This window comes from Eleutherodactylus coqui, chromosome 5 (assembly GCF_035609145.1).
Source record: "Eleutherodactylus coqui strain aEleCoq1 chromosome 5, aEleCoq1.hap1, whole genome shotgun sequence".
In the NCBI taxonomy this organism is placed as follows: domain Eukaryota; kingdom Metazoa; phylum Chordata; class Amphibia; order Anura; family Eleutherodactylidae; genus Eleutherodactylus; species Eleutherodactylus coqui.
Window position 1 is genome coordinate 228,181,957 of NC_089841.1, and position 20,942 is coordinate 228,202,898.

Genomic DNA, 20,942 nt, shown 5'->3' on the forward strand with positions numbered 1-20,942 from the left:
AATAACGTATGGGTATATCCCCTAGTATACCATATAACAACACACAGGTATATCTACTAGTATACTATGTAATAACACACAGGTATATCTCCTAGTATACCATACAACAACGCAGGGGTATATCACCTAGTATACCATATAACAACACATGAGTATATCTCCTAGTATACTATAGAACAATGCACGGATATATCTCCTAGTATGCTATATAACAATGCACGAGTATATCACCTAGTATACCATATAATAACGCACGAGTATATCACCTAGTATACTATATAATAACACACGAGTATATCACCTAGTATACCATATAACAACACAGCGTATATCACCTAGTATACCATATAATAATGCACGAGTATATCACCTAGTATACCATATAATAACACACGAGTATATCACCTAGTATACTATATAACAACACACGAGTATATCACCTAGTATACTATAGAACAATGCACGGGTATGTCACCTAGTATACCATATAATAACGCACGAGTATATCACCTAGTATACCATATAATAACACACGAGTATATCACCTAGTATACTATATAACAACACACGGGTATATCACTTAGTATACCATATAATAACGCACGAGTATATCACCTAGTATACTATATAACAACACACGGGTATATCACCTAGTATACCATATAATAACACACGAGTATATCACCTAGTATACTATATAACAACACACGGGTATATCACCTAGTATACCATATAATAACGCACGAGTATATCACCTAGTATACCATATAACACACAAGTATATCACCTAGTTCCACATATATGTAGTCACCTGGTGAAGCCGCTTATTATGTGTGGTGTTTCCCCACATAGGAGGCTACAGACGCGGGCATCACTTACTGAATTTAAACAAGCATGACCATATGCTCTCTGAGCACGCTGACAAAATACAAAGAAATTGGAGATGTTCCCTGAGGGGATAAGAATTCTGCTGTGACTATGCATGAGTGGGAATTGTATAGCGTCTCTAACAAGCAAAATGGTTTCCCACAAATCAAACATCTATGGAATGTGTACAAAGATCTTATGAATCCTAAAATACGGGCATTTTAATGAGCTAGCAGACTGCCGCACCATGCATTAATGTCCCTGACTTCTCCATCATCTACTCTATTACCGCATGTCATTCTGCATTCATCCCATTATATAATACACACAGTAGAAACAACGGAGAATCACAAAACACGGGCCGCTCGTATCTGCTCATAGCCAGATATCTAGGGGAAGAAAAAGTCCTCCGGGCCTGAATGAAAGGGCGGTCTCACACAGGTGTGTATGCGTGTGCAATACGGAGAGGAGAGAACCCATTGTTTTCAACGGGTTCATTCTCACTTATCGTTTTTGTGCGCGCAAAGAAACCCCGCAGCATGCGCTATTGTAGGGCTCCTTCAGATGAGTGTAAGTGCAAAAATGTGCCGCGCTGTGATTTAGAAGTCTGTGTAGCCTAAGTAGTCCCCATTATATTACGCAGTTCATTGCACAATTGTGCAAGGATCAGGTGTGCATTTGCTCACTACATTATACTCCTATGTTGCATATGGGGCGGAAATGTGAAATAAAATAAAATGTTGTTTTTGGGGTTTTTTTTGCGCATAGCAGTGAAAGTGAGAATGAGCCAATCAAAAACAATGGATTCTATTCTCTGCGCAATGGCGCACAAACACGTTTGTGTGAGTAAGCCCTTAGTGCGCTTTTGCACACACAAGGCCCCATAGTAGCGTATGCGCACCCGATACCTACGTAATTGTGCAATACGCTGCACAATTTCGCAGGAAATGAAACACATTCGGTACTAATTAGGCTGCACAGCCTTTTAAATCGATGTGAACTGTCCCCAACATTGCAGAAAGTACAGTAAAATGCATTTTGCACAGGTACACAAGCAAAATTGCGATATTCATGGCATAAAAACATCACGCTATTGCATGTATTTTCACTTATGCGTTTCACCGCAGCATTTGACACTGTTTACCACAAACTCCTACTTAGTATGCTTTGCTCCATCGGCCTAAAGGACACCACTCTTTCATGGTTATCCCCCTACCTATCTGACTGCTCATTCAGTGTCTCCTTTGCTGCCTCTACCTCCCCTCCTCTTCCCCTTGCTGTTGGGGTTCCCCAGAGCTCAGTCCTTGGCCCCCACCTCTCCTCTTCCCCATACTGGTGGGGTCCTCCGGGGCTTCGTCCTCAGCCCCCTCCTCTTCTCCATCTACACAGCCCCTATTGGACAAACCATCAGGGGATTTGGCCTCCAATACCACCTCTACACTGACGGCACTCAGTTATACACTTCTTCCTTTGAACTCACAGCACCTTTCCTCCAAAACATCACCGACTGTCTGTCCATTGTCTCTAACACCATGTCCTCTCTCTACCTAAAACTGAACCTCTCAAAAACTGGTGTTTCCGCCCCCTACTAACTGACCTCATCTTGACATCTCCATCTCAGTGTGTGGCACCACCATAACACCCATACAGCACGCCCATTGTCTGGAGGTTATATTAGACTCCGATCTCTCCTTTACCCCCTACATCCAATCTCTGGCCTGAACATATCACTTGCACCTCAAGAACCCGCCTTTTTTTCACTGTCAACATGCTAAGAAACGCTCACTGTTTCCCTCATCCACTCTCAAGCTTGATTACTGCAACTCGCTGATCTGCCTCCCCTGCACCAGACTCTCCCCTCTCCAATCCATCCTGAATGCTGCAGCCAGGCTCATCTTCCTGCCCAGCCGCTACTCAGACGTCTCTGCCCTGTGCCAGTCACTGCACTGGCTGCCTATCAAATACAGAATTTAATTTAAACTCACTACCATCATCCACAAAGCTCTCCATAGCACCATGCCGCCCTACATTGCCTCTCTCATCTCAATCCACCACCCAGCCTGCGCCCTCAGAAATTGGACATTAGAAATTAGGGTGCACCTTAAATTCGAACTTCTCATTCCCGCCTCCAAGACTTCTCCAGACCAGCACCAGTCCTCTGGACCATGCTACCCCAAACTATCTGGGCAATCCCTGACTTGAAAAACTTCAGGTGTGCTCTGAAAACGCACCTTATCAGGGAGGCATACCACATCTCCTAAAACAAACCAACAAACCCCTCTGTGCTCCCTCCCCCCCACGATAACATGCTCCCTGTCCTACTGACTGCAATCCCTGCTAGCTGCAATCAACTGACCCTCAGCAGTCATACTGATTTAACCACTATACAGCTTAAGTTTGGCCGCTGTCTTTGTGTATAGCATCCCTCACTCTCCGCCTCACCATATCTTGCACATCTCCAGACCTTTTACCTTCTGTATCACCCTACTATTTGTAGTATGGAAGCTCGTTGGAGCGGGACCCTCACGTCTACTGTTTCCATCAACTGATTACTAGATGTAACTGTGGTTTTTGTATCTTTGTACTTTTGTCCTTCTGTATCCCCCTGTGTTGTAAGCACTGCGGAATATATTGGCGCTATGTAAAGATTATTATCATGTGAAGCCGCTATAAAGGGATATGTTGGACCCACCAGAAAAAATTATTCTGAGGTCCAACAAGCCATCAATACAGAATGTGTGTATTCATATTTATGGCGGTTTCAAACAAGTGTATGTGAAAACCTGCATGCCTCAGCACATTGTATTTGCACAGTGAGCGGGGATATATATATATATATATATATATATATATATATATATAAAGGAGAGGAAGATATCGATATCTTAATATATATCTATGTAGATATAGATAGATATAGATATATAAATATTAGAGATGAGCGAGCACCAAAATGCTCGGGTGCTCGTTACTCGGGACGAAATTTTCGCAATGCTCAAGGGTTCGTTTCGAGTAACGAACCCCATTGAAGTCAATGGGCGACCCGAGCATTTTTGTATATCGCCGATGCTCGCTAAGGTTTTCGTTTGTGAAAATCTGGGCAATTCAAGAAAGTGATGGGAACGACACAGCAACGGATAGGGCAGGCGAGGGGCTACATGTTGGGCTGCATCTCAAGTTCCCAGGTCCCACTATTAAGCCACAATAGCGGCAAGAGTGGGCCCCCCCCGCACTGTCAGCGTAAAGATCGTTCTCCTCTGCCATAGCTGTAACAGCTGTAGCAGAGAAGAACGATGTTTGCCCATTGAATTCCATGGAGTCGGCAATACAGCAGGTTCCACTGAAAGCAATGGGCTGCCGGCGATCGCAGGATGAATTGTCGGTAAGGGGTTAAATATATAAGCCGTTCCCTGCAATTCATCCAGAAATGTGTTACAATAAAAATATATACCGGCGTATAAGGCGACGGGGCGTATAAGACGACCCCCCAACTGTCACCTTATACGCCGGCAATACAGTTCTGTTACAGCTGTGGCAGAGAAGAAGGATTTGTCTTCTATATGTTCTCAATGGGGTCGGCGCTGCTGCCGCCGGCCCCATTGTGCGCATATAGAGAAGATTTATGGCCTTAAGAAGGACCATTGGGGTTCTTGAAACCTAAAATACTCCTAACACTCTCCCTATAGCAGCTCCAACATGATAGCACTTTCCCTGAACTAATGTCAGAATGCATCTGTGGCGAGCCGCGGGAGGGGCCGATTTATATACTCGGGTGACACCTGATCTCGCCAGCCACTCACTGTAGGGGGGTGGTATAGGGCTTGAACGTTGCAGGGGGAAGTTGTAATGCCTTCCCTGTCTTTCTATTGGCCAGAAAAGCGCGCAAATTTCTCAGGGAAGAAAGTGAAAGTAACTCGAACATCACGTGGTACTCGTTACGAGTAACGAGCATCTCGAACACCATAATACTCGAACGAGTATCAAGCTCGGACGAGTATTCTCGCTCATCTCTAATAAATATATCATTTTTGGATTGCCGTAATTGTACCAGTCCTCAGCAAAAATGTATCATGCTATTTATGCTGCTTGATTGCTGCTGTAAAGTAAATGTCAGAGTTGATGTGTTTTTTTTCTCCATTAATAAAAGTTGTGAATTGCATTGTATGTACCCAAAAACTGTACCAATACAAACTACAGCTCGCCACGCAAAAAACTAGCCTTCATATTGTATGGCCAAGTTGACAAAAAAGTTTTAAAAAAAATCTATGGCCTTTGAAATTTGGAGATGAAAATCCTCCAAAAAATCATTGCGTCCTTGGGGCCAAAATATGCTGTGTCACTAAAGAGTTAAAAAACACAACACACAAACTCCAATGCTCAAAGCTCGATCTTTTGCTCCCAGGCTGCACAGTTTTCTCTGTAGCAATGACAGTTCAAAGAGGAAAAAAAGGCCTCTAGTGATTCTTGTTTTAATACTTGACTGACTAGTTTTGTACACAAGCCTAGCACTGAAGAGCCGGCAACACGCTACTTTGGTGGGAAACATATTTTATTCAACAAAGACGGTTTTTTTTCAGCTGATATTTCTTAAAGAAAATTTAAAAATGTTACCTTTAGTTGCCCTTTATAAAGGAATATATACATTACACTTACATTGGAAGAAAAGCGAAGACCCTTACTGTCAGTGACATGTACAGGTGTAGATTAGACAAAGCAACTCCAAAAATATAAAGTCTGTGCATGCAAGGAAATTTTTTAATCGGTTCATGACACATGATCAACAAAACACTGTTTTATGTCTTTAATCAAACAATTCTTTTAACTATAAAAGACTGCAATGGAAAAATTTAAAAAATTGCATGCAGTTCTATTATTGTTGATGTCTAGAATCATAGAATTGTAGAGCTGGAAGGGACCTCAAGGGTCATCGGGTTCAACCTCCTGTTCAGTGCAGGATCACTAAATCATCCCAGGTATTTGTCCAGCCTTTGTTTAAGCATTTTCATTGAAGGAGAACTCACCACCTCCTGTGGCAACCTGTTCCACTCATTGATCCCCTCACTGTCTAATATCTAATTTGTGTCTTTTCCCTTTCAGTTTCATCCCATTGCTTCTCGTCTTTCCTTATGCAGATAAGAATAGGGCTGATCCCTCTGCACTGTGACAGCTTCCCAGATATTTGTAGGCATCTTTTAAGTCTCCTCTCAGCCTTCTTTTTTACAAGCTAAGAACGTGGTGATAGCGAACTAGAGTTCAAAAGATGCCTTGACACTTTTCTTAAATATAACAACATTATATGTTATGGTCACTAGTTTACTTTAGAAGGATCCTTGATCACAAATGTTATTCTGAATGCCAGATTTGAAGTCAGGAAGGAATTTTGTTGACCTCAAATGAGGAAAATTGGCTTCTGTCTGTTTTGTGGTTTTTTTGTGTTCCTCTGGGTCAACAGCGTAGGATAATATGCTGAACTGGATGGACATTTTTTTCAGCCTTACATACTTTTAATATTATTACTTCATATTAACACCTCCCCAGTGTTGTGTCAAACTTTGAATTACTACATTTTTGTGATTGTGGTATAAAAGCAATAGAACCAATATAAAGAGCAAACTCAATTTGTAGGATTTAGCAAGGCTATAGAGAAAAAAGGCATGGGTGCATAAAGTGGCAGACCTATTGGGGATGTGGTTGCTCCCAGACCTAGGAGCCTTAGGGGACCCATAAGGCCTCTTTTCTCCATATAGTAAGCCTAGTAATATGAATAAAGCATTGTAGTTGGGGGCCCTGTTACAGGTTTTTGCATTGGGGCCCAGGAGCTTTACGTTACGCCTCTGAGTGTGTATTCACATATTATACATTGATCCAGTGCTTCTCAGCAATATTAATACACATAAGATTGTTTATCACATTTTGATCAACCCCCCACATGGCAACCCCCACCACAACACAACGCCCATAGAAGGAGCAATCCAGTTGCCCAATGATACCACTGCTATCAGGCTCAGTCCTTATGTTTGTGGGTAACACCACCCCACGGACACCATACCATAACAGCAGGCCTTTAGAGCTTACCTATCCATATGGCCCCAGACACTGAATTTGCAGGATCCCATAGAGTTTACCCCCCATTGTTGACAGCAAAGTTATCACTAGTAATGCAAAGTGCAGCATAACTACTTGTACAGGAGCAGTAGAACATTACTACATTTTGTTCACATAATAAAACAGTGTTTCTGCCCCCCTGAGCTGGCTCTCTTGGCCTCTGGCTGGACCTGTAGTAGCTGTCACAGTTGTAGATGCATGCATTAGTATACTACTACCACCTTCGTTCCCCTATATGGGGATATAGAGTCCCATACACTAACATGTAATATCTGCTGTAGATGGAAATACTGGGAACTATGTAACTACCAAGCAACTATCTAGAAATGGTTCAGGCAGCACTCACCTTGGGACAGTAGCAGTGTCGTCTTAACAGCATAATGGGCCCCTGGGCAAAGCAGTGTACTGGGGCCCCTACGACAACTACTCACAGGAATAAAGTGCACGAGTGAGTTGGATCTGAGAATCGGAAGTCTAAGTCTCTAGGGTACATTTTCCTTTTGGCTGTACATGTCTCTTTGTTTAGAGTGCCAAGCTAGTTTACACTAGAAAGTAATGAGATAACGTACTCCACTTCACAAGATCATCCACAAATCCATTCGGCGGGAAATCTGTCTTTATTATAGAAATTAGGGATAATTTACAATAGGAATTATGGTTAATTTTACAAAAGAAATTATGGGTAATTTGAAAGTAAAACAAAGTGACAAAATTAAAGTTTTCGCACATGGCATAGACCGATTGGAGCCAAATTCATATCCCGCCATACAACATTGTCATATAAGATACAAGGTGCATTGAAGTGATAACATACATAGAATAGTATGGGGCACCTACTAATGCGTTAAGATGGCAGTAGAGCTTATTGGGTACCAGTACCCAGTTGCTGAACCTCTAATCCACCATGAAATGTATCCAAATGAAAAGAAGGCATCAGCGTTCAAAATTGCAGGTGAACCTTTTAATATATAAATTATTATTCCCCGTCTTATACATCATCACAGTACCACATGGATTGTAGTATAATTAGTAATAACTTAGTGTTTCAGGCAAAGTTCTTCTTCGGACTTATGCAGACCCTATGGTCCAAATTACTGCAGTGCTGTCCTGTTGTTGCAGTGGACTGGTCACAGATAATCCTAAACATTCAAGCTCGTAGGGTATTTTACAAATTCCTCTAGGATTATGAATTAAATAGTAAACTAGCTGATATACCCGGCTTTGCCCGAGTTAATTTGGTACTGGTGTTTATCTGGTGTTCACATGGAAAATCTTATGAAGTCGTGGTTACTTCAGAGATCGAGAGGAAAAAAATATGTTCATCATTTTGCATGGTTCTTTGCGTTACCCAAGAAACACCACGTGGAGGTAACCATGCGACGTTTCCTTTATATAAAAGGACATCGGGAAGTGAGAGAATTAGATTCCATATGTAAAATTTGGACGCTAATTCTTTTGCCCTTAGAATTGAATCATCGAGTTGGGACCCATTACCTTTTCCTATATATGACATAATCAATGCTCGTGCCAAATTTCAAGTTTCTATGACATCGAGAAGTGAGAGAATTAGATTCCGTACATAAAATTTTGCGCTAGAATTGAGTAATCGAGTTGGGACCTCTTTACTTTTTCTATTTTGGACATAATCTGTGCTTGTGCCATATTTCATGTTTCTACGACATCGGGAAGTTGGAGAATTAGTAGTCAGTCAGTCAGTCAGTGAGGGCTTTCGTCTTTATATATATATATATATATATATATATATATATATACTTGCTCTAATAGTGATAGAATGAAGAAGTCTTTGTATGTCTAGAAAATAAAATCACAATAGCTAAACCCTGCATGCGAATAAAGTGTATTTGTCTTTACTACATGTATGCAAAGCATCAGTGAGCTGCTGACGAGCCAGTACAATTCGATTTGTTTTAGAAATTGAGGCTTAATTTTAAAAAAAATGGTATTTTAAAGCTAAATCATCCTAGGATTATGTACTGTATCACCGCATGCACTATAGGAAGAATATCTGATTTTCCTGCATGCTTTTCGCAATTGGATGAGATTGTCAGTAAATGAAACCTCATTCAATGAGTAATGATCACAATGAGTGGAAAAAATCCTTTTGATTAGGATTCTTTTCTAAAGGCCGGAGTCAGAGACCAAAATTGTCTTCTTTTTATCCGTCCTGCTAATGAACTATAGTTGATCTGATCAATCCCTTTCACAGTTGCTTGTAATTATAAGGCTTTGAATACAAAATCTCAGGAAGGACTCAATTTAATGAAGTGTCTCAGTTTCAAGTTACGGCTAAATAGTATCCGAAAATAATGAAGAGTATGTGTAGGGACATATAATCTCACACCGCACCCATTAATTACTGCATTAGAGCATTTTTGGAGATATATGATTATTTGCAGCATGCTTCAGAAAATCAAACAAATAGTGTTGAGTGACATTTCAATCCAAATTTAGGTTATCATTACACGTAGCGATGATCGTTCGCCCGAATGAACGAGCAAATGATGTCAGATTTTGCTCATTCGCACGGGCAGTCAGTTTAAACCTAAAATAAATAGTTTTTGTTTTTTTTTAACAGGATCGTTCAGTTTACCGTACCAGTGAAAAAGAATGATTGAACGATTGGTGCTTAAACAGGACGATTATTAAACAAGCCAATGATGATTGCATGAAATGAATGATGAACGTGTACCTATTAAGGACCAAGCACTGTAAATTTACGACGCTTGGACCTGGGCTTTAAACCCAGCTGATAGTAAAAAAAAATATGGCGGGGGTTAAAAGCCTTTGCTTCTGCAATCAATCAGAAGCATGTCGGATTGTCAGCTGTTAGTCACAGCTGATACCCCGGAGGAGAAGGCAGGAGGGTTTTTTAGACCTTTCTTGCCTCCTCCTTTGTTTGGTACACAGTGCTCAATGAGCGATATGTACTAAGAAGTGAAAGTGGAAGTATAACTTCTACTACACGAGCTGGCAGTCACATGACCGCTGGGATCCCCTGCTACAGCAGAGCTGCAGGGTTGTAGCAGACCCTGACCAGCTCTGCCATTGACTATTGTCACTACAGGGGATGTTTTTCCCTGTAACTGGGGCTCCTATGGATGGGTGAAAACTTAAAAATGTTTTCTTTCAGAAATACCTATTTAACACTACACTACTTTTGTTAGAGTGCTTTAATAGGGATCTTTTTTAACCATGATGGTCCAGAGAGCTTGATTATTCCTTGTGATCCCAGAAATTATGTTCCGACACCTGATACTTATGATGAAATTTCCAGCTGCCTTTTTTCATCAGTCACTTTCATTGTGAGGTAACATACACTAGAGAAAGAGTTGTGTATGATGGGCATTGTCAAATATTCCTAAGCTTCACTGCAGTCTTCGGAGGAAAGATGACCTGTAGAGATGAGCGAACCTACTCGTTTAGGGCGATTTTGCCCTCGAGCACCGCTTTTTCCGAGTAGCTGACTACTTGGACGAAATGATTCGGGGGGGGGGGGGGGGGGCGGGGGGCAGCACAACCCCCCGCTCACCCCCGGCGCTCCCCGAATCTTTTCGTCCGAGTAGTCAGTTACAAGGAAAAAGCGCTGCTTGAGTGCAAAATCGCAATAAACGAGTAGGTTTGCTCGTCTCTAATGACCTGCACTAGTAGAAGTTACCTATCAAAAATGACTATTCAGTTGGTCATGGCTGGGTCCTTATATTACATAAAGTTAACTTGGCTCACGTGACAAAATCCTTAATACAGTATATGGCAGCCAATTTATAACTTAAGATGGGATGGAAAATATAGTTTTACATTTATGTTCTACATCTTCAAACTTGGCAACAAATAGCTAAATTGATTAGCAGAATTAACACGCTATAGCTAAAAGTATCCCCGCTCTATTCTGTTGCTGCGATTTCAATATCAGTCCGTTAACCAGAATCTTTAAGTCCTTTCCTATTCAGCCCGCAGCATCTCTGTCTCCCTCTGAAACACATATAATTAATCTTCAGGAATACATTGTGGAAATCAGTCATGTCAGACAGCGGTCATGCAGATCCCAGTGGTAATGCCCACAAAGTGCGCTCCTTTATTAGCACATTTTCCGTTCTAGACCTAGCATATTTCAAGAGACACCATTCACAGCTCCTTCTTTAAAGTCTCCTCTTTTAATTCTTCAAAGAACATAACCCCACCAAATATCTGCTAGTATAAGTAACTAAAGTGTCCTCTTGTGTAAAGCCTTTTAGTATTGTGATGAGAATGTTCTCCATTAGCCCAGGCTCCTACATGGGTTACAGACAGCGGGTGACAATCATTACAGAACTTTCCATAGACCCTGAATGGTGGATGAATCTGAATTACTACAGAGTTATATACAACTACACTAGTTTTGCGGAGATCTTAAAAAGTTAATTGAAAAGTTCTGTCGGATTGCTAAGGTGGAAAAGTGTTGAATTGCCAAAGGCAAGAAAAATTTAAAAAAAGATCAAATTCTAAAAGGGCTCAAATATTTTAAAATAAACCATGATTATCATTCAGTCGCAATCCTACGATGCCAAAGAACATTGACACATGAAAGTGGACAGCCACCATGTAATAATACTGCTGTTAGTAGACTGTAAAGGCCCTTTTGAACATAACGATTTTCGCTAAAAATTCGCTCAAAGCCATCTTTTGAGCGATAATCATTGTGTGTAACTACACTGACATTGTGCAGTTTTCGTTAAGCCATCACTTATCAGGAATTCACAGCAGTATACTGCTGATACTATTGTTTCAGCTGTATCCCGCTCCCTGAAGACAGGCGGGGTATGAAGAACACAACGGTCCAGCTGTGTTCTCCCTACCCAGCACGGAGCGCTCAGCTGTATAACAGCCGGGCGTTCCGAGCGGGGGACAGCTGGATGCATAAGACAAGTGGCACCACCTCGCTGGTCTTCTGCATCCTCCATTGGGAGCATTGGCTGTATGACAGCTGGGCGTTCCCAGCGGGGAACAGCTGGATGCAGAGAACTAGTGTCCCCCAGTTTGTCCTCTGCATCCTCCGCTGAGAGCACAAGGTGATCGCTCAATATTTGCGCTTAAATAACACGATTATCGTTCAAAAGACATCTTTTGAGCGATAATCATTGTGTCTAAATAGGCCTTAAGGCTTGGTCAGACGAGTGTGTTATTTTGGGCGCCCATGTGCGCAAAAGAAATCAATCTATGAGAACCATTGGTTTCCTATGAAGTGTTCAGATGTCCATTTTTAGAGGCGTAATATACTCGCACCTGCAAGAGATAAAACATGAATGTCTAGAACGTGCGCCGGTAAGGTCCGTGCCGTGCGTTAAAGATAGAACCGAACTCTGTATAGGTGCGAGCTGTGCATAATTACATATGTTCTCCATACCCAGCATGGAGCGCTCAGCTGTATAACAGACAGGCGCTCCGAGCGGGGGACAGCTGGATGCAGAAGACAAGTGGCCCTTTTTTAAAATAAGTTATGCAATAAATTACATATAGCCAAAAAATGGTACCAATTCAGAGTCCAAATGGTCGAGCCACTGGAATTCCTGTAATACAGGGATCCCGTTAATACAACATAAGGAAAAAGAACATCAGGCACCCTCATCTATTTCAGAGGCACGAACCACGATACATCCGGGTGTTTCTTCCATGAACCATTTTTTAATATACTTTGTTAGTGGTTGTTTTTCAAGATCAGCTAATGGAGAGGCGTCAATGTTTGTTCACCTACAAAAAACCATGCATGAAACAACAATGTCCCTCCCCTCCGGCTCCAGTTCCGCAGAAATTGTATGTTGAAGTATTTTATGTGTAATAAGAAAGTGTTTAAAGGGACTATATCACCATTTTTATATTAATTAAAACCAGATAGAAAAGCATTTTCCATTTTTCTTATCTGATTTTATTTACTGATTGTAGACTCTTGTTGTTCTGTTGTCTATGCATGATTATGGGGGCAGCCATCTTGCCTGAGCGGCATTCAACAGCATTTAGAAGATATGCTTTACAGCAGCTTCAAGGGCCATTTACAAAATGGCAGGAAGTGACCCATTGACTTGTAGGGGAGTCTGCTGGGAGGGGAAGTAGACAAGCTGTGACATCACATACACATTTATACATACACATTTTTATATTACAGCTTATCATTGAATAATTATGTAACCTGCAATACTTTATTTCAATTTACTCGGAAGAAAAAAGCAGTTGGCATGTACGACAGGCATCAGTTACAGGGACTTGTCAGATCTCCTAGAAACCTATTTGCCTTTGAAGTCATATTATCATGTTTGTATCCAAGCTGTTGAGATATAAGTAATTGCATAGCATTATATGTTGATTCCCTAAATATAAAATAGCATATCATGCATTGTTGATTCATATTTTTACTTACTCTTTAGTCATTTCACTTGAAGTCTTCATGTCTATTCATCATCATAATAATCTTTGTACAGTGCCAACTTAAACCGAAGCGCTTTCAAGCATGGGAGAAACACAACAATACAAGAATTACATGTGACATACAATCAGTTTGAAACAAAGGGGGTGGGGGTGATACAGGAGGTACAAGGGGAGGGGATGAGGCATAGAGGAACACAGGCAGGATGGGAATTACATGTGGAAATCCATTATTAGGAAGCAAACTGGGTGGGGCGGTAAGAAGGTACCGGGGTAGAGGTCGTATGCAATAAGCAGGGTGGAAGGTGTGGGGAGGCACAGGTAAGGAGACTAGGTCAGGAGATTTGGTATGCCTCCCTGAAGAGGTGTGTTTTTAAGGCGCGTCTGAAATTTCGTGCATCAGGAATTGTCCAGATGCCTTGGAGTAGAGCGTTCCAGAGGATGGGTGCTGCGCTAGAGAAGTCCTGGAGGCGAGCGTGTGAGGTTTGTATTAGAGAGGTGTTTAGTCTGACTGTGTTAGCGGATCGGAGTGTGCAGGCTGGGTAGTGTACGGACAGGAGGGATGCGATGTACGGTGGTACGGCGCCATGGAGAGCTTTGTTGGTGAGGGTGAGGAGTTTAAATTTAGTTCTGCAGTGGATGGGCAGCCAATGCAGGGACTGGCATAATGCAGAGACTGCTGGATAGAAAAATGGGCCTACGTTGCACTAAGCATTAATATTTTCTGGTGTGACAAACTACTTCATTGTAGAAGAAGTACATTCATAATGCTATTGCTATTACTCATCAGAGTCTCACAGAATTACCAAGAATCAAGTAGTTTCCGGCAAAAATCTTAAAATTACAGACACATCTACAAAGGTTCATTAAAAAGTGGGCTGTATTAAAAATTTATATGTAACTTTATATTGCACATATAAAAAAAACTGCCCCAAAAAGGACGACCCCAAAGAGAAACCTAACCGTACCTCCCTTTTCCTTAATCAAAAAAAGGAGAGGGAAAAGAAGTTGGGGGTTTCCAATGTCCAGGAAAAAATGTAATCATTCTGATCCAAACAATCAATTTTGGACAAAAAGAAAAGTATTTATTTTAGTTGTTTCATAAGTAATATGTTTGACGACCGAAGTGTGATTTAAGAATAGATGTTTGAAAAGTTTCAAATATGAAATTGGTACCCATGACGCCAATTTACACAAATGATGAACATACTCCTCTTATGCGTTTCACCCCTACATTCAAGGGCTCATCAGGGACCACCAATCAATGTGTGTAACAGTCAAGTGTTATCAATAATAGTGATGACTTTAATCAAATTCTGTGTATATTAAGATGTAAATAATATCAATGATATATGTAAAAAAAATGTCTGTATTCTCAACTATGGATCAAATCTCATATTTTAGAGGCTCCAATTTTATATATTTAACTAATATTACTCACCCCAAAGGGTGGAAAAAAATAGATATTATACCTGCTTCACCCCCAAAAAAGGTATACAGACAAAGTGTGCTTATATATATGATGTATCATGCGGTACTCTAAATATCCCAATTATCAGTAGCTTAAAAGAGCCTTCCAAGGAGAATATTATTGAAGATCTATCCTTAGGATTGGTCATGAATAGTTGATTGGCTGGGGTCCATCTCTCAGGACCCCGACCAATCAGCTGATTGTACACCCGCTGACAGTGCCACAATTACACAGGTGTCAAAGAGAAAGCAGCAGAAGTCTCTGCTATGACTTCTGTGAAGCGGCTTGCACTTGTACCTGCAATTGCAGCTCTCATTCAAATTGGTGCAAGCCCTGTCTGCAGTTACAAGCGCCGGCCACTACACAGAGGTTGGAGCAGATACTTCCGCTGCTTCCGCTCCGACTTCTGTATACTTGCAGCACTGTCAGCTAGCGCACAATCACCTGATCGGTTGGGGTCTTGAGCTACGGACCCCAGCCGATCAATTATAGGTGACCTGTCCTGAGGATAGGCCATCAATGGTATTCTCCCTGGAAAGCCACTTTAAATATGTCAAAATTATATTGACTTCAAAAATCAAATAAAGATGCCATAAAAAAGTACTTCAAAGGATACAATGTTAGAATTGTGGATATGTTGCTATATTGGGACCGCATACATAAGTATCAAAAATGCCATATGTTCCGTATTGCAATGGAAAACAGATACACAAATATTATATACTCATATATGCTTTACCATGCAGTATTCCAGATATCTCAATTACCGGTAGACTGAACATATCAGAAACATATATACACTTTAAAGGTGCAAGAAGTAAATAAAGATATCATCAAATAGTACTACCAAGGATTCGGTTATGGAATGGTGGATATGTTGCTAAATTGGGACCACATAGAAAAGTGTCACAATACTGCATCATACTATGAATGCCATGTGTTCCTTATTGTAATGGCGAGCATAATCAGTATAAACAAATAGGGCTGGTATAAGTGAACATTTCCAAATTCGATGATGATACAGAGTATATCAAGATTGAGTAAAACCTGACATTAGTTCAGATGTCTTATCACATCATTCATTGCACTAAGCATTAATGATTTCTGGTGTGACAAACTACTAAATTGTAGGAGTAGTACATTCATAATGCCAATACTATTACTCATCGGAGGAGAAGGAAGAACTATGAAAATGAGTCAGATTTTTACCTTCTGCAATTGCATAAAAGAGCGACTTGTGGTAACATTTGTATCCTTATTCAGTCTGTCAGTGATCGAGATTTCGAAATATAGTATTTCTATTATATTTTATAATTTACACACATTTTTCTTATCTATTTCAGGTCCGTGACCAGAGAATTGTACTTCATGGGAGGAGTCATGCTTCACACAGCCACACCTTGCTGGCAAATAATCCTGTGTGTGACCATGGTCTTGGTCTATGTGGGATCTACCGTTGGTTGTCCAGCTCGTTGCGAGTGCTCAGCGCAGAACAAGTCCGTCAGCTGTCATCGAAGACGACTCATCTCCATGCCAGAGGGAATTCCGATAGAGACTAAAATTCTGGATTTAAGTAAAAACAAACTGAAAAGTGTTGGACCGGATGATTTTTCATCTTATCCTTTGTTGGAGGAAATAGACCTTAGTGACAACATCATTTCCAACGTGGAGCCTGGAGCATTTAATAATCTTTATAATCTACGTTCATTGAGCTTAAAAGGAAATCGCTTAAAATTGGTGGACTTAGGGGTCTTCACAGGTTTGTCAAACTTGACTAAGCTTGATATAAGTGAAAACAAAATAGTTATTTTACTAGACTATATGTTTCAGGGTCTTCATAATCTAAAGTCCCTAGAAGTTGGAGATAATCAATTAGTTTTTATATCTCATAGAGCTTTTAGTGGACTTCTTAGCCTGGAGCAGCTCACTTTGGAGAAATGCAACTTGACAGCCGTTCCTACTGATGCCCTCTCACACCTTCACAACCTCTATAGTCTGCATTTGAAACATCTAAACATAAATGTGTTGCCTGAAATTGCCTTTAAGAGATTGTTTCGTCTGAAAATCTTGGAGATAAGCAACTGGCCTCTGCTGGACATGGTGCCTGCTAATAGTTTTTATGGTCTAAACCTTACGTTTCTCTCCATCACGAATACCAATATCTCAGTAATTCCTTATCATGCTTTAAAACACTTGGTTTACCTGACTCACTTAAACCTCTCCTTTAACCCCATTAGTGTTATTGAGGCAGGAGTATTGGCAGATTTGGTTCGACTTCAGGAATTACACATTGTAGGGGCTCAACTGCGTATCATTGAGCCGCATGCTTTCCAAGGACTCCGGTTCTTGCGTCTACTTAATTTGTCTCAAAACCTATTGGAAACACTGGAAGAGAATGTGTTTCACTCTCCCAAAGCTTTGGAAGTGCTTTGCATTGATAACAACCCATTAATATGTGACTGCCGCCTAATTTGGATGTTACAGAGGCATCCGGTGTTGAACTTTGGGAGCCAACAGCCAATGTGTGCTAGTCCAGACAATATTAAAGAGAAATCATTTAAGGAATTCCACACTACTGTATTATCTTTTTACTTTATATGTAAAAAGCCTAAAATTAAGGATAGAGAAATGCTACCGCTCCATGTAGATGAGGGACAGAGAGTTCAGATGAACTGCAATGCTGATGGAGATCCTCAGCCACTGATTTCATGGGTTACTCCACGTAGGAGAATGGTTTCTGCAAAGTCCCATGGAAGAGCCACAGTTCTTGGCAATGGCACTCTGGAAATAAGGTATGCTCAAGTTCAAGACACTGGAACCTATGTTTGTGTTGCTAGTAATGCTGCTGGAAATGATACCTTCTCAGCTTCCCTTACTGTGAAAGGATTTGTTCCTGATCGTTCCTACACTAACATGACCCCTATGTTTATTACGGAATTAAATGAAACAAACAGCAATGGAACCAATACAAACATGACCTATTCCTTTGACCTCAAGACAATTTTGGTGTCTACAGCTATGGGCTGCTTTACGTTCTTGGGAGTGGTTTTGTTTTGCTTCTTACTGCTTTTTGTGTGGAGCCGAGGGAAAGGAAAGCATAAAAACAGCATTGACCTGGAATATGTTCCTCGAAAAAACAATGGTGCTGTAGTGGAAGCGGATGTCACCGGCACTGTACCCAGGAGATTTAATATGAAAATGATATAGTGAGTAGTTGCCGACAGAGCTTTGTTTTCACGTGGCATTGTTTCTACCCACTAATACAGCCTGGCAATTTGGATTGCTGGGCGAAGGCAGCTGTATGCAGCTGTCACTGTGTCAAATTGGTTTTATGGAATTGGAAAGACCATCTGGAGCTGCTCAAAAGAGGCCAGTGACCTATGGGCTAGAACACGAGGGCATTTCATGGAGTTGTTTTACTAATTGTTTGCATTGCAAATATTGGCATTCTGGGGATCTCAGTAACAAACTGTTGGCTCATTCTCATGGACAAATACTCAACATTTTCTACCACTCGGAAAACAAGACAAGCAAACAAACCTACAGTGTAGGCTTTACGTATAAAATGACACACGTGTCCAAAACATAATCTACAGTGTACTTTGTATCTATAGATATCATTTGTTTAAGCTGAGCATCATTCTTTCTTGTTGGTTTCACTCTACAAATGAATTGGTATGGTTTATTTTATACACTTGCCCAACCTGAAGCAATACAAAGGAGAGATTGTGCTTGGTCTCCACTACGAATGACTACAATATGATCCACCATGGCTCTCATACTAAAAACCTCATGCAGCTGATCTGACTGGTCCACTTTACAGAAGTGCCATAGTGGGTCCAGTTCGAAATGATATTTTTATGTGTATAAGAGAGATCCAGATTTCTATTTAAACTGTCTAAATTATAAATGTTTGAAATTAATTTTATATTTGAAATGACGATATCCCCTTTACAAACTCGTCTTTATAGAAATTACATTTTCAGCTGCATGCTTTTTAATATGGCAACCATGGAAAAACCTATTGAGCAAACGCCAGTTTTTTTTTTTTTGGTTTATAGCAGAAAACCATTTTGAGGCTAAATTGATGCTTGGTTGTATTTACTTGTGACAATATTTATAAGGACATGTACCTAATTTGATACAGAGCTGAGTTATTTTTTATACCTAGTATCACAAACGATCCATTTACTGTAAAGAAAAATATATGGTCTTCACTCAAGCTGATAAACTGGAGGCTACCGCTTGACCGATTTTATTTCGGGAGATTCAAGAGTGCAGATCAGAATTACCCAGTTGTATCTTAAGACTTGCAGTAAATGATAAAAATTTAGTATTGTAGCAGATGCCTATATAAATCTGAAAGAAACGACGATTGCAATACAATTAAATAAATCTTAACAGGCTGTCCACTAAAAAATATATAAAAATGTATGCATAAAGCCATTGAACACATCAGTGTTTTGTTAAAGGGTACCTGTCACATCCCTACAGCACCATAAACTAAGTTATGGTGCTGTTAAGGGACATGACAGGAAGTCAGGTGATGTCTTTTTTATACTCAACCGATCCCCCAATCCATCACTGTTCTCCTTTTGAAGTCCAGGTGGCGCTCAAAAAAATCAGACTTTTGTCAGAACCCCATGTGCACACTCTTCTATACAAGTCAATGGGAGAGTGCCAAAGGGGACTCTAAGAGTCAACTTCAGAGGGGAACACTGCTAGATCGCAAGAGTGGGTGAGTATAAAAAATACATCCTCCATCTCTGTCATCACCCCTATCAGCAGCATAACTTAGTTTATGGTGCTGTAGGAACGTGAAAGGTTCCCTTTAAAAACTGAAATAATTATTTTATATACAGTACATATATATGTCAGACACTATGAAAAATTATCTATCTGTGCTAATTTCTATGATTGTAGCATTTAAAATGTATATTCCTAAGGAGGAAATCAGTGTATTTTGGGGTATTCACTTTCCTAATAGAGACGGGATAATTGTGGTTGTTGCACATTAAGGTTTTTTCTTTAAGGGTTTAATTCAGGACTTTGAAAAGAGGGTCTATGGCGTGCGTCAGATATTGCAGCTCAGCCCTATTGACTTAAATAGGGTTGGCTTGTAATACCGGATGCAACCGATGGACAAGAATGGCACTGTTTCAGAAAAAATCTTGGCCAACTCCTTTAATTGGAGGTTCCAAAATGACATAGGAACTTTAATTATTCAGATGAGGACGAGATGTATTTATTTCTCCAAGTGATTAATATATAATTCACAGTTCTCACAATACACTTGTTTGACTGTATGTTTGTTAATTAAATAAATCTTATTTGTTCTGCTTCATGAAAATAATGACCAAAGGGCTGAAAATCTGAAGAAATATCATAATTATTACTGACCCATATCAATTCAGCTTCATTATGTCCCAGTGCTGTAATGCTAATTCACATTGATCCAGATAGGAGTATCTGTTTATTAATGTTCCAGTCAGTGAAAATACCTGTAATTTGTGCAAACTTTGATTTGAATGCTTACATTAATTTTTTTTTCTAGTTATAAATAACGGAAACACCGATAACATTTAAAGTGCTAAACATGTTCAAATAACAGCCAAAAAGCATAATAAAATTGAATCATTCTCTATTGAACTGCATGTGTGGGCCTTTCTACGTGAAATACTATGGTTCTGTCCAACCAAGATGATATAGATATCCACACCACAATGAGGTGCGTAACACAAGAAATGCAGAAGGTAACACGAAAGTAGAAAAAAGGGAACTGTCCCTAATCTATTAAGATAAGGCAAGATCTTCCTACAAAGCAGAGCACTTGCCCTGACAAGGGTAACCTTGTGTCGGGAATCTGGGATAACCATGAAAATGCTCTAGTTGGCAAGAAGGAACAGGGCTGGGTGGCCAAGAGCAGATGACAAACATTGTACAGAATAAAAACTAGCAGACAAAAGATAACCAGGGACACTGACCTAAGAAAAACCAAACACTGCAGTAATACTAGGCTGAACAGAAGATAGCTGAACACCAGGACCAGAAATACCACCTAAACACAGAGTTTAACCAGCATCTT

The 20,942-nt window shown here is 40.4% G+C and overlaps 1 protein-coding gene across 3 annotated transcripts in view; it reads left to right on the forward strand.

The window, feature by feature from the left end:
• Positions 1–20,442, forward strand: part of LINGO2 (leucine rich repeat and Ig domain containing 2) — a 411,926-nt gene extending 391,484 nt beyond the window's left edge. For all 3 annotated transcript variants that reach the window (XM_066604290.1, XM_066604291.1, XM_066604289.1), the window contains one exon: positions 16,201–20,442. In XM_066604290.1, coding sequence (XP_066460387.1) covers positions 16,226–18,064 — 1,839 coding nt within the window. In that variant the 5' untranslated portion in view covers positions 16,201–16,225 and the 3' untranslated portion in view covers positions 18,065–20,442. The remainder of the gene's footprint in view (positions 1–16,200) is intronic.
• The last annotated feature ends 500 nt before the right edge of the window (positions 20,443–20,942 follow it).